Below are 14,614 nucleotides of genomic sequence, written 5' to 3'. Positions count from 1 at the left end.
GGGACTCTGGATGTGGAATGTAGTATGTTCTATCAGACACAGTTGCTGTCCATTGGTTTTGTTTCAGTGTTTTTCTTTGTTACAGTTGCAGTGGTTATGAGGAGAAGGTGGAAGAAGTTGTAGGGAAATGACTATTGCAATGTGTACAAAACGTCTACAAAAGAAAGTGCTACCAGACTTTTCCAAAGATGATCCTGCTTAGTTCAGAATCAGCTCACTGATCATCCAGAATATGTGTCTAAGAAAAGATAAAGAGTTAGACTAGCTCAATGGGATTTGTGACACCACTGCCTGTCACAATCTGAGATGTTTCTTCATCCATTTTATTAGCCAAACCAATTTGAATAAACTGATCTCTTTTACATTATTACAGATTTCACTGGGACTCCATGAAATTATAATTAATGGTGTCATTTACCGATAGAGGCATTTGGAGAACCTTGCCTTTCGAACTTAGGACATGTCAATTTCTTCATCATTTATTATGAACACTGTGTACCAACTTAATTGGACTTGGGAAGCTCCAGCTCTGTTGCTGACTATATAACCAAACACAATTACCCCGTGGCATCATTTGTCTTTTAAAATGGGGATACTTTTACTTTACACATGTGTGAGAATAAAGTGACGATGTCGTTGTGAACTATATAGTGACACTATAAAACACAGCATAAATGCTTTGCTTTGCCTTTTTATGTGTTACGTGTATTTATCATCCCAACTAAATTGTAAATTGCTTAAGGACAGGACCTGAGGCTTACTTATCTCTTCATCCATTATGGTGCTTTAACATAGTGCTTTGAAACATAGGAGGCAGTAACAAATTATAAACCAATAAATGTCTAAATAAACCTAAATTACAGAAGGCTGAGACAGTATGCTCAGCAGGACTAGGCAAGACGCTGGGGTTGGGCCAGAATGGGAACCCTCTAGAAGCTAAAATCTCATACTCTTTTTTTCTGTGCACAGATAGGTTGTTCATGTGAACTGTGTGAGCAGCTGAGGCAAGCCTCCTGACTTGTGTCCTATCATATGTAAGAGGGCTTTCTGAACAAAAAAAAGTGCTGTGCTCTAGCAGTTAACAGGACTGCAGGGAAACTATTGTTACAGTAGAGCATCCATGCAGAGACATAGGCCTGTCAGATAGTCACAAATCCACAGCCAACAGGCTTGGAGGTCATTCTTTTTTTTTTTTCAGGCTCTAGCAGTTTTTTCCTATAGTGAAGCCAAGAAGCAGGAAGGAGGAACATTGAGTAGATCACTAGTAAGTTGTGGATTGCCCTACACAAAAACACCTGTTCTCATTCACTAGGCAGCTTCCTCACATAATACTTGTGGTTTGCTGCTGTATGTGTCACTTCAAAATCCAAATAAAAAATTTAGGTAAAAATACAATTTTCAGGGGTGGGTTACTTTTCCCTTCTCTCTTCATATTCTGTTCTTGTCTGTTAATAAAACCAAAGTCACAGGTTTGAGTCCCCATTTATGCCAGGTAGGTCCATGGATACATTAAATTCTGTCCCCATGACTATACCTCAAACTTTAGTCAACACTTTCAAAAGAGTGTGCTGCGGTTGTGTACTAGAAAGACCTGCTGAGACTACAGAAATTATCCAACATGTCCTTGTCACCATTGGGAAAACTACTGAAAACTGGTCCCATTCGTGCTGAGTTGATAAAATTTTTGACTTATGATAGAATATGATTTTTTTAAACATTACTAATTCAAATGCATCTGATATATACTTTAAAAAGAATGTAAGCCCTGTTGGTGCAGCATATTGTCATGGCTTATGATAAGCTACTGTCACGATCTAGCGAGCCCTTGGTAATACAGGTAGCACATCTAAGTGTCAATTTGTGAGTCAGTCAAGCCTGACATATCTAATTCCAGAAAGTTGTCTACTTGAAATCATACCAGCAGCTATGGACAGTACTACACTCTTCATTCCTCTTAATTGCCCTTTTGTTTTTCATAAGTTTTTACAAATGTTTCTATTAAGGAAAATATAACAATACACTTCATTTCTAGATTAGTTATTATTAAACACCAGGGTTTCTGACCTGTGAGCTTGTATTTATTGGTCTGTTAATAGAGCATGCTCATTAATTCTGTTATTTCACATAACTAAATCTGGCAACAATACAGAAGGCAATACTTCTAGATATTTGTCCTTAAGAGGTTGGTGAATATTAGAATACTAAAAATTTAAGCACTGGAGTTATTTAGCAGATCTGAGGCTGAACTGGAACTTGAAGTGGCTACTTCTAGGACTATGAAGGAAGTGCAAGGAAACCTGTTACAGATACCAGGAAGAAGAGAAGGTTGCCAAGCTGACCAAAAAGGATTCAAACCCAAAATAAAGGTGGAACAAGAAAAATGTCCCCATAAAACTATAAAATGAGAAATTATAGAGGTCAGTAGGTAAAACAGGACAACAGTAGAATAAGTGCCACATAATTCAGAGGTGAAGGGAGAACAGGAAAAACTTCGGGCCCTCATATGCTTACATGCACTAAACTTGACATTTTAACAAGTATATATAAGCTCATTAAGATTTGGTGGGAAGGGGAGGTGGCGCAGTGGATAAAGCACCGGCCGGGAGTCAGGAGTACCTGAGTTCAAATCCAGCCCCAGACACTTAACACTTACTAGCTGTGTGACCCTGGGCAAGTCACTTAACCCCAATTGCTTCACTAAAAAAAAAAAAAAAAAGATTTGGTGGGAAAAGGGGATATGACACAGTGTAAGCAGAACCCATAGAACAATTTTTACAAGGGCAGAAAAGTTGTAAAGAAAGAAGTACGTCTCCACAACACCTATTAATGAAACATGTTGCCCCTGACAGGTGCTAGACATAAGATGCAGGAAGATAACATTTTTGGACATGGTCACTGTGTTGATTCATGTTGTTTACCTGCTTCTTTGTTACAAGGGTTCCCCCCCCCTTTTTGTTCTTAGTACTTGGGGGAGGGAGACAGGAGTGTCACATAGGGACAATAGCGATCCCCAAAATAAAGGGGCCATTGAGGCATTTTTGAAAACGCACAGACAAGAAATAATAATAATAATAGCTAACATTTATATAGCCTTCCTATGTGCCAGGCACTGTGCTAAGCACTTTACCATTTTTATCTCATTTGATCCTTGCAACAACCCTAGGAGGTAAGTGCTATTATTATTATTCCCATTTTACAGATGATGAAACTGAAGCAAATAGGTTAAGTGACTTGCCCAGGGTCACACAGCTAGTGTCTGAGGCTGGATTTGAACTTAGATCTTCTTGACTCCAGGCCCAGCATTCTATCCACTGTGCCTCCTAGCTGCCATACTTTTGCTTAAAAAGGAGGATGAAATATTCAGAGTTTTCTAGGGAATCCTCGTTTTTTGTGTTATGCGCATATAGAAATGCCCTTTTGGGAGGTGTTTTTAGTTCATTATTAAAAAAAAAAAAAAAGACTTGGTGGGACAGGCTTAATAGTCAGAGCAACTAAAGGAGACATGTTGTTCCAAAGGAACAAAACTGATAGAAGAGGAAGATTAGCACTACTGGGAATGGAAATAAGTATACCTGAGGTGGAAAGACCTGAGCCGAGATGAAAAGAGTAAGAAACAGAAGTGAGGGGACTGCCATGCTGCTAGTCAGCCAAGCTCCTCCTCTCTTGCCTTATTTAGTAGCCAAGTCTTGTCAGTTCCTTGTCCCTTTCCGACCTGTCCCTTTCTTCCTATTTATGCCACAGCAATCTCAATCCAAGCTTTTATCCCCTGTCGCTGGCCTATTTGTTGCAGAATCCTCCTATGCGATTGCCTGTATCCAGTCTCTCTACAAGCCATCTTCCACACATAGGCAAAAAGCTCAGGTCTGACTATGGCAATATCCTGCTGAAAAATCCTCGGTCACTCGATTTCCCATAGGATAAAATACATTTCAAGTCCTTCACAATCTGGTTCCAGCTCAGCTTCCCAGGCTGACTGCAAACTACTGCTACCCTAGCACACTCTAAGTAAGCTGAAACTGGCATACTTGCTGATACCTATATGTTATCCTCCATTTCCCACCTCCAGACTTTACACAGACTGTGCCCCCGTCCTTGGAATGCTCTCCCTTCCTCATTTCCTCTTGGAACTGCCAGGTCCTTTTGAGATTCAAGTTAAGAGCCACCTCCTCATTTCCTTCAAAATTCCTTTCCTCACTCCCCTGGCTGTTAATCTGTCCTCCAGCCCCCCCCCCCAATATTGTAGGTTTTGTAGATATAATTTTCATATAAATTCGTGTGTGTGTGTGTGTGTGTGTGTGTGAATGTAATCTGCCCCAACAGACTGTAAGCTCTATGAAGGGAGTATTTAATTTTTATATATAATTGGTTTAAATGTCAAAATGCCATAAATCATATTTAGATGTCTCTAGGTGAACAGCACTCTGTTAAATAAAAATTAACTTAATCCTGTCCCATCTTGCAATAATAGACTCGTTCCATTGACCATAACTGCCCATCTCTTTTGGATCCTGGGTAAAAAACAGCTTAATTATAAAGTACATGTACTCAACTACTTCCCCTTTTATTCACAATACAATATATGGTGGAAATCATTTTTTGTTTGTTTTTTGGTTTTTTGCAGAGTAACAGGGGTTAAGTGACTTGCCCAGGAGTCACACAGCTAGTAAGGGTCAAGTGTCTGAGGCTGGATTTGAACTCAGGTCCTCCTGAATCCAGGGTCAGTGCTTTATCCACTGCACTACCTAGCTGCCCCCAAATCCTCCTATTTAGTATTTCAAGCCCTTTATTCTTTTTTCTGACCAAACTCCTTCCCTTGTTTCCACTAAAGATTGTTAAAAAAGCCTCAGAAGAGTTCCATTTTGATAAAACATTTAAAAAACACCAAAAAGTGGGAAAATATTAAATCCATTCAAAGTTACTTTCTCCTGATATTGGCATTAGTACTTGCTCCCCTTTAAACAACTTACCTAACCAGAAAAGGCTATGATCAACATGTATAAAATCTTTGCATTATTTTATAGCACTGACATGCACCAACTGGATGAAATACAAATTGCATACAACAGCGAATATTTACTTGGTTAACTTAGCAAGTCTGGATAGTAGGGCATTTCCACTGTCAGGGGAATAGAGAGGGTGGTTGGTTTTATAAAGCATGATGATGACTACTTGACTTTTTCATGTTATCTGCGTAGGTACTTGATAAATGTAAGTTTTTCCCTATTAAGGGAAATCAGTATTTGTGAATTCTTTCTCCTTGAAAATGTCTGACTTTTTTCTTTAAAAACGGATCTGTGTACAATGCAGTGAGTTTAGTTGGGGACATGCACAGGTCATTCAGCATGCATGCTTGGCTGTTCCCATAGGTGCCACTGTAGCCCTTTAACACAACATATTCTGCCCACCCATGAGAAGCTGACTTCACAAAGAGCTTGCTATATTCTTCAAAGTCAACAAGGCGAAGGTGTATTGACTCCCTGGGCAAGAGGTCCCGTTTAGAGATTGCAATGCCAAGAAGTGTGGCAAAATGTGAGGGAGGAACTCGCCAGGGAAGGTGCAAAGAAACTTTATTGGGTTTTCCATGTAGAGTCTCGACTGGGAGAGATGATCAATTATGAAAGAGTAATAATAAAATAAGAAAAAAGATTATAGCTTGATATGAAGGTATGAGCAGTGCATGCAGAGTGTGTTGCTCCCTCAAGGGAGGCAGGTTGGTTGGTTGGTTGGTGTGGGTTGTTTACCTACATGACAGGGAACCTGGAATCTGGTTCGTTTCAGTTATCCCATGAGACCTGCTCAATTACGGACTGTCAGGGGAAAGAGCAAAAATAAAACAACAAGAAGCACATAAATCCTAAATGCAACAGTGTTCATAACGATCCACCCTCCACCCACTGGTCCCATAAAAAGCATGGACACCCTTTAAATAACTCCCCTGGGCTGCATTCCACAGAATAAAATGGAAATAATTCAAGTACTCAGTATGATGAGTGAAGTGTCTTTGTTTACCTATATATACCCAAAAGGGAGGAGAATTAGGGTTTCCTCACAACCCTGTGCTTTCTCCCAAAGTCATCAATACTGAGATATGAAGACACAAGTGACAATACAAGACAGAAGTAGTGATGACAGGAGGCAAAACAATATTAGACAACACATAAGCATAGATGATACTGGTTTTAGAAGTAGAAAGTGGAACTAACTAGAAATTCTACTTCTCAGTTCTGGCCTCTTAAAGATAATTTCATTTATGAGAAAGAAAGCTGATACTTGTTAAAATTCTTGTAGTAAATACACTCAAACTATAGTAAGTAATTCTGCAATTGGCATAAGCTCTATGGAATTAAAATTCATTTCTGGAAATTAATGGCTGTTTCCATTTTGGCTGCCTATTGCTCTTGTAGTTGAATTCTTCTTTATTAACTGTAGGCTTTAAAAACCAAAACTCACCTTTGACCTGATATTCCTTAATTGACGGCTAACACTGGATCTGTCTTTCTTCAAAAAGTCAGGATTGCTTTTAGATTTCATGATATCTGAAAAAAACCAAACAAACAGGCACATTAATGTTTTCTTTCTGTAAGTATTTAAGTAGCCTATAGCTTTTAAAAACTACAAAACAGGGGCAGCTAGGTGGCGCAGTGGATAGAGCACTGGCCCTGGAGTCAGGAGTACCTGAGTTCAAATCCGGCCTCAGACACTTAACACTTACTAGCTGTGTGACCCTGGGCAAGTCACTTAACCCTAATTGCCTCACTAAAAAAAAAAAATTAAAATTAAAAAACTACAAAACATTTCTCAGTGTAATGATTATATGTGGGCATAAGGGAAATAATAAGTTAGGGAGCTCAGTTATCCTGAACTAAATTTCCATGATCATCTCTATTAAGACTTAAGAAATGCCGCTAGAAACTAATTACAATTTATTAATAATATTTGTGTAACTTCAATAGAATACCACAAAACACTTTAGCAATGTGATTTTGTGATGAAATTTTACAAAGCATTTCCCCCATGACAACCCTCGGGGGTTAAATGGACTTAGTATTTTACTTTGGTTTTATAGATGGAGAAACCGAGGCTCACAGAGGTTAAATAATTTGGCCATGGCCATAGTCTTAGCAAGTGGCAGGTCCACAACTTGAACCAACATTTTTTGACAGCAAGTAAAAGATAATTATACCTCTTACCCAGTAATTTTTTTTTTTGCACCACCTAGCTGCCCCCAGTAATTCTCTTTTAGTGGCTATACTCCCAAAATCTTATCAAAAACAAAACAAAGCAGAAATTGTTCTTGTCTTTTCTCATATCTGTAAGTAGTAAACAAATGCTTGTTGATTGACTAAAACATCATTCTCCTTTGCAGAGAAGACAAACAAAATAATTGAGCTGCCTTCTGCCAATTATCATCCCATCCACTCCATAAATAGGAATTATCCCTCCTTTGATCCTCTCAGTATAGCTTTAAAAAACCCTTTCTCCTGTTCATAGCTTCTACCAATCTCCCTTCATTCTGAACTTTACCAGTCCTAGTACCATTTTTAGAGTATCATGCCACACTTTAATAATCATTTTCTGTTGTCTGGCCTTGCTTGCATCTTCTACATATTTCTTTTAAAAATCTAAGTCAGCTTATAAGTTCCTTGTTCAGTGTCTTATGACAAATGCCATTTTTTTCCCTCCAGGATGGAATTATTTCCTTTTGTTTCTCTGGAATTTCATTCTTGAGTATCTTCCATATCTCCTGGGCATCAATGAGTTCTCTTAAAGCATTTTAGTCCAGAGGATCATACCTATCTTTCTTCTGACCCATTTGAACCGTCGACTTTTTTTTTTTTTTTTTGCAGGGCAATGAGGGTTAAGTGACTTGCCCACAGTCACACAGCTACTTAAGTGTCAAGTGTCTGGAGCTGGATTTGAACTCAGGTCCTCCTGAATCCAAGGCCACTGCTTTATCCACTGCGCCACCTAGCTGCCCCCTCTTCTGACCCATTTGAAATCTGCTTTCTCCAAATCTAGAAAGTGTATATCAGACCATACCAGGATTTCCCCTCCTCAATTACAAAGCCTAGGATTGAATGGTCACCCCTCTCAGAACTCACATCATTTCTACCCTAGCAATCAATTCCTTCCCTGATATTGAGAACCATATCCAGATTAGAATTTTTCCTTATTGGTTCTTCCACCTTTTCAAGGATGAAATTATTTTTAAGGCAAGTCAAGAAGTTTCCACTGGTTCTGCTTTCAGTAGAAAGCTCCAGCAGATGTCTAGGTAACTGCAGGTCTCCCCATCACTAACACGATAAGGCATGTGATCTGCTTCCCAAATTTCTCATGTATATTACAGTGACATACTCCTCTGTAGTACAAATAATTTCATATTCTGTTGCTCTTGGCAAACAGAGTGGTTCCTGACTGAAGCAGTTTTTAGGCTACTTTTGTCTCATTGCTGCAATTGGTTTCCATCTGTTAAACTTTTGTATAAAATGGATTTTTTAGAAGCAGTAACATATTTAAATAGGTTGGAGCTATTCTTATTGCACATGCATTGTTTTCTTACTTTCTTTTAGTTTTGTATTAATTTTGATCTTTTTTCTAAAATGTCGATGGTTTGACTGTATACAGACCTCTTGATTTAAGGAATGAAACCTACATCGGGTCTATTAAATGTATTCATTTCCAAGCAAAACCCACAGAAAAATGTGCTTAGAAGGTCAGAAGGAGGGAGCTGCGGTGCTGATACAGGAATGGAGCCCTACCCCACAGTCACCCTGACACAGATCCAGTCCCAAGAAGGCCTCACCAGGGAAGAAGACCCCCCAAAGCCTCTGAATCAGTTGCAGCACCAGTGTCATCTGGGAACTAAGCTCACAGTTTGGTGAGAGGGCTGAGCCCTGGGCAGGGGAGAGACTACAGGGGTCTATGCTGGTGCTGAGGCAGAACTTGGGTTTTTCACCTCTGCTGAGAACCGGGAGGTAGGCTTGAGTATCAGTGGCCCAGGTGGGGGAGGGGCACAGGCTCATCTGAGCTGACAACCACGACAGACAAAGCTGGTTGATGAGCAAGTTGGTCTGGGGTCATCTACAGACCAGGGAACAGGCCAGGGGAGTGAAGAACCTGATCCTCCTTAATTCATACCACCTGGGACTTCTTAAACTTGGGATACTGCAGCCTAGAAACAGTGCCCCACTTTAAGGAGCTAAAAGTCAAGTAAAAGACAGGCAAGATGAGCAGACAGAGAAAGGTGAGGACCATAGAAAGTTTCTTTAGTAATAAGGAAGATTGAGGTGCACCCTCAGAGGAGGATGTCAACATCAGGGCTCCTATATCTAAAGCTTCCAAGAAAAATATGAATTGGTCTCAGGCCACAGAAGTGCTCAAAAAGGACTTCTGAAGATAAAAGTTAGAGAGGTAGAGGAAAAAATGGAAAGAGAAATAAGGGTGATGCAGGAAAGATATGAGAAAAAAGTCAACAGCTTGAATAGCCAAATGGAAAAGCTCACTGGTGAAAATAATTGCCTAAAGAATTGGGATTGAACAAATGGAAGCCAGTGACTTTATGAGAAACCAAGACACAATAATGCAATTCCAAATGAATAAAAAAGTAGAGGGCAATGTGAAATATCTTCTGGGAAAAATTGCTGACCTGGAAAATAGGTCCAGGAGAGATCATTTGAAAATTATTGGTCTACCTAAAAACCATGATCAAGGAAAGAGCTTAGACATCATCTTCCAAGATATTCTCAGGGAAAATTGCCCTGAAATTCCAGAAGCTAAAATAGAAATTGAAAGAATCCACCGATCACCTCCAGAAGGAGATCCCAAAAGGAAAACTCCTTTAGCCAAATTCTCAGGTCAAGGAGAAAATATTGCAAGCTGCCAAAAAGAAAGAATTCAAGGACTGTGGAGCCCCAGTCAGGATAGTACAAGATCTAGCAGTTTCTACATTAAAGGACTGGAGGGCATGGAATATGATATTCCAGAGGGCAAAGGAATTGGGATTACAACCAAGAATCATCTACTCAGCAAAACTGATCGTAATGTTTCAGAGGAAAAAATGGGACTTTAATGAAAAAGAGGACTTTCAGGTATTCATGATGAAAAGACCTGAAACTGAATGGCAAATTTGATTTTCAAATACAAGACCCTAGATAACCATAAAAAATTGGAGTTGGGGGACATACCTGGGGTGGTGCAGTGGGTGACTGTCTTGTGTCTGAGGATGGGTTTGGGCTGGGATCCCCCTAGGTCCAGGGTGGATGCTTTGTCCACTGTGTCACCTAACTGCCCCATGATGACATCTTTAGGGTTAAATTGAGGGGTGAGGGGAATGCACTGGGGGAAGGGGAAGGGCAGAGGTAAAATCCTTCATGAAAGAAACAGGAAAAGACTTATGGAGTGGGGGAAGAGATGGGAGAGGAGCAGGGCAGTAAATGAATTTTATACTCATCAGAAAAGGTTCAAAGACCTTAAACTCATCAGAGTTGCCTCAAGGAGGGAATAACACACACACCCAACTGGGTGGAGTAATCTATTTAATCTGGGCAGTAAATGAGCCTAACACTCACCAGAATTGGCTCAAAGATCTCAATCTCATTAGAATTGGCTCAAGGAATGAATAATGTACACACTCAATTGGGTGGAGTAATCTCTCTAACCCTGCAGGAAAATAGGAGGGGAGGGGGATAAAGAGAGAGGGGCAAAAGAAGGAAGGGCAGAGTGGGGGAGGGGACAGACAGAAGCAAATCCCTATTGAAGAGTGATAGGATGAAAGAAGATGGATAATAGAATAAATATCATGGGGAAGGGAATAGGATGGAAGGGAAACAGTTAACAACAGTAATCATGAAAAAGAGAAAAGGGGGAAAAATTGTACAAAAAATATTTATAGCAACTCTTGGTGGAGGCTAAGAATTGAGAATCAAGGGAATGTCCATCAATTGAGGAATGATGGGAAAAGCTATGCTATATGATTGTGGTGGATTGTCTTGTGCTATAGGAAATGACAAACAGGATGATCCCAGAAAAACCTGGAAAGACTCATGAACTGCTGTATAGTGAAGTAAGCAGAGCTGGGAAGACATTGTGCATAGTGACAGCAGAATTGTTCAATGAGCAATTGTGAATGACTTAACTACTCTCAGCAATGCAATGATCCAAGACAATCCCAAGGAACTAATGAGGAAGCTTACTATCCACCCCCAAAGAAAGAACTGATAAAAAGAGCACTTGTGGATTGTACATATATAACCTGGTTGCAATCTTGTGGAGGGGGGAGGAAAGGGAAGGAGGGAGAAACATTTGGAACTCTAAAATAAAGCAGATGCTAAAGAAGAAAAAAATTATTCATTTTCATTTCCTATGTTATTTGTTGCTCATCATGTCCCATCACTTCCCAGTCTATTTCCCTTTATTCTCTATATGTTAGAATGCTGTGTAGCATTCACTACTAACAGTCTTCATCTCTTTTGTCTCTGTTGGGATAATATTTATAGTATCCGTTAAATATTACTAAAATGTATGAGAAGCCACCAAAAGCTATGAGAATGGTTTTCCTAGCATTGCATAGACATTTCTTTTCTCTGCCACATATCCTGATATATAGATTAACACTTTATATTCAATCCTTCTCTCTTTTAAGCTCAATTCTTTTTTTTTTTGTGAGGTATCTGGGGTTAAGTGACTTGCCCAGGGTCACACAGCTAGTAAGTGTTAAGTGTCTGAGGTCACATTTGAACTCAGGTCCTCCTGAATCCAAGGCTGGTGCTCTATCCTCTACGCCACCTAGCTGCCCCTCCTTCTCTCTTTTTATATTATACCAAATAAAGTATGCAATGGTGATGATGATGATACAGACATAAACTTCATTCACAGAAGCCAATACATTCATCACTTCAGTAGTATCCACAAGTTAATGTAATTTGACGTGTATTAATGAGGGCACAAGAACTACAAAAGAAAGCCAAGCTAAAGGAAACTGACCATATCCCGACACTGTGGTATTTTCAGGAGACTTTTCACCCAGTGCTTCCGTGGCTGCTTTTAGCTGCTCTTTCAACCTGCTGATGTCACAGTCTGCCTTGGCCTTCACAATACTCAACTCTGTGTAGATATCTTTGTACTTATCACTTGCATACTTCTTGTCCTTGGAAAAATAGGAGGAAAAAAGATTATGGATTAACAGGGAAATCAACATGACCAAGACAAGAGACGTGTCAGGATTACTAGCAGTACGTTCAGGATCTTGGACGCTATCTATTATTTGAACTGATCCATGTAGACATCTGACACACAGATCTAAAAGGGAAAATGGGAGGCAGACTTTGAGAGATGCACCATTCACAGAATTGTATCTCTGAGGAATATCTACCCTTCTTCTAGTACCATCTCTAATGTACCTGGTTTGGGAAAGGACCAGCTTGTGTTAGAGCTCTGATTAATGAAGTGACCAATCTCGCTATGCAATAACAGAAAGTGAAACATAAATCCTTCTCTCGGTAGAGAGCTTTGGACTATAGGTGCAGGATGAGGAATGTACTGCCAAACAGAGTTAACGTGATTGATTTTACTCAGCTATACTTTGCTATTACATAGAAGGGCTTCCCATGGGAAGTGGGCCAGGAGATGGTTGTGGCAGTGACTGTTTAAAAAAAAGCCAATATATTTTAGGACAAAAACTGTGGCTGAATAACCAATAACATTTGGCATTTTCTTTATTTAGTTACTGGAACCCTCTGGCACTTCCTATAAGAATGAAAAACATGGCCTGGCCAAATTATATATGGTACAACTAAAATTCTCTTAACTTTAGAGGGTTGTAACATTCCAGAGTAACTTAAGGTTTTGCCTGAAAACTGAGAAGCTGATCTCAAGATACATATGGGATCACACTGCTCCTGACAGGGAATGACCTTCATCTTTTCCCTTCATATTCCTATTTATTCACCCTCTGCTGTTACCACATAGTTATTTCAACATTACCCTCAGTGCTGTCTGCAGCTCATCCTTGAGAGAGCTGATTTCCTGTTTCAGGTACTGTATTTCTGATTCCTTGACCCGCAATAAGACCTATAATAAAATGGAAACTAAATGTGATTGCTCAGAAACAAACCTGCCAAGCCTATAAATGCAATTAGGGTGGGGAGTAAATACACACACACACACACACACACACACACACACGAGACAAAGTGATTCACTTTCAAGACTACTTAATCTCCTTTAAAAAGATCCTTTACCACCAGTCACCAGCTTGTTTGTGTTTTCAGTTTTTAAAGAATAACTTGCTTTAGTGTCTAGCAATTAACTCATCAGTATAGTGCATTAAAGTTTATAAAGGTTTCTTCAGATGGTCCTGAGACAGATAGTACAAGAATTTTGATCGCCACATTTCAAAAGGCAGAAAACTGAAGCTCAGGAAAAGTTATGTGACTTGTTCAGGATTTCACATTAAGTATCAAAACCAGGATTTAAACCCTGATCTCTTTAAACACTAAAAGGATCACACTCTCTTTTACCACCTTAACAAAAGTACACATTCTATATAAAAGTCACGTTCTGAGTTTAGACAGACCTACTTTATGGGTTTTGAACAATTGTAGTTATCAAGCAGATCCTAAATTTGATGGTTACAATTTGTATGATCAGTATCCTTAGTTGATGGTAAAGGTGAAGGAGCAAGGAAAAGCAAGTCCGGCCACTCCATCACAGTCAAACTAGTTTACTCTCTTTTTGACTTTTTTTTTTTTTTTGGTGGGGCAATGGGGGGTTAAGTGACTTGCCCAGGGTCACACAGCTAGTAGGTGTCAAGTGTCTGAGGCCGGATTTGACCTCAGGTACTCCTGACTCCAGGGCTGGTGCTTTATCCACTGCGCCACCTAGCTGCCCCCTAGTTTACTCTCAGTACTATTAGTACAATATTAGTTACAATCTCTCCAACCTAGCCAAAGCCTCCTTTACTTCAAGACCTAGCTTCCATTGCCACTTCTCTTCTAAAGCCATCTCTGACCTCTTCATCTGGAATAACGGCTTCTTGCTCTGAACTCCAAAAGAACTCAATGTCTCTGTAACTGATTTGTCAACTAATAAACACACTGCAAGCTGTCACTTAAATATTTTATTATTATTTAACTCTTGGATATGTAAGCCTTGTCTTCCCATGCTTCAAGGTAAGGAAGGGAACAAGTCTAATATATTTGTATCCCATACTGTGCCTTGCACATTTTTTGCTTTGTCCTCAATTTACTGATTTCACTTTGAAAAGTACCTCTAATTCATAAGCATCCTTGCCCTGTGTGAGAGGCGAACCAGCAGCCTCTCCACCACCCTCCCCAGTCAGTAGCGTTCGTAACCGAGTGATCTCCGCAGCCAGGCGGTTATTTAACTCCTGAAAGAAGAAAAAAAAAATCAGCAAAACCCAAAGGTATAGAGGTTTGTAAACCCAAGTGTTTTCCCCTAAATGATGTAATTATTAGAATCAAATTAGGTTGCAAGGGAAAATAAAATCAAGTCTCCTAATCTTGTTCCACTCTATCCTTTTTTTTTTTTTTTAGTGAGGCAATTGGGGTTAAGTGACTTGCCCAGGGTCACACAGCTAGTAAGTGTGTATTAAGTG

General features: G+C 39.6%; 1 protein-coding gene across 9 annotated transcripts in view; it reads right to left on the bottom strand.

Moving 5' to 3' along the window:
- Nucleotides 1-14,614, bottom strand: part of LOC122732845 (myosin phosphatase Rho interacting protein) — a 252,893-nt gene that overhangs the window by 9,417 nt on the left and 228,862 nt on the right. For 6 of the 9 annotated variants that reach the window (XM_043973249.1, XM_043973256.1, XM_043973263.1 and 3 more), the window contains 4 exons: nucleotides 14,267-14,386; nucleotides 12,982-13,068; nucleotides 11,983-12,145; nucleotides 6,451-6,536 (listed from right to left, as the gene is read on the bottom strand). In XM_043973249.1, coding sequence (XP_043829184.1) covers nucleotides 6,451-6,536; nucleotides 11,983-12,145; nucleotides 12,982-13,068; nucleotides 14,267-14,386 — 456 coding nt within the window. Of the gene's footprint in view, nucleotides 1-5,741; nucleotides 5,808-6,450; nucleotides 6,537-11,982; nucleotides 12,146-12,981; nucleotides 13,069-14,266; nucleotides 14,387-14,614 lie in introns of all 9 variants that reach the window. The other 3 variants (XM_043973272.1, XM_043973312.1, XM_043973281.1) reach the window with 2 other exon arrangements.

Source organism: Dromiciops gliroides, chromosome 1 (genome assembly GCF_019393635.1).
Source record: "Dromiciops gliroides isolate mDroGli1 chromosome 1, mDroGli1.pri, whole genome shotgun sequence".
Classification (NCBI taxonomy): domain Eukaryota; kingdom Metazoa; phylum Chordata; class Mammalia; order Microbiotheria; family Microbiotheriidae; genus Dromiciops; species Dromiciops gliroides.
Note: the sequence above shows the minus strand (reverse complement) of the source record. Positions and strands in the feature narration are given on the sequence as shown.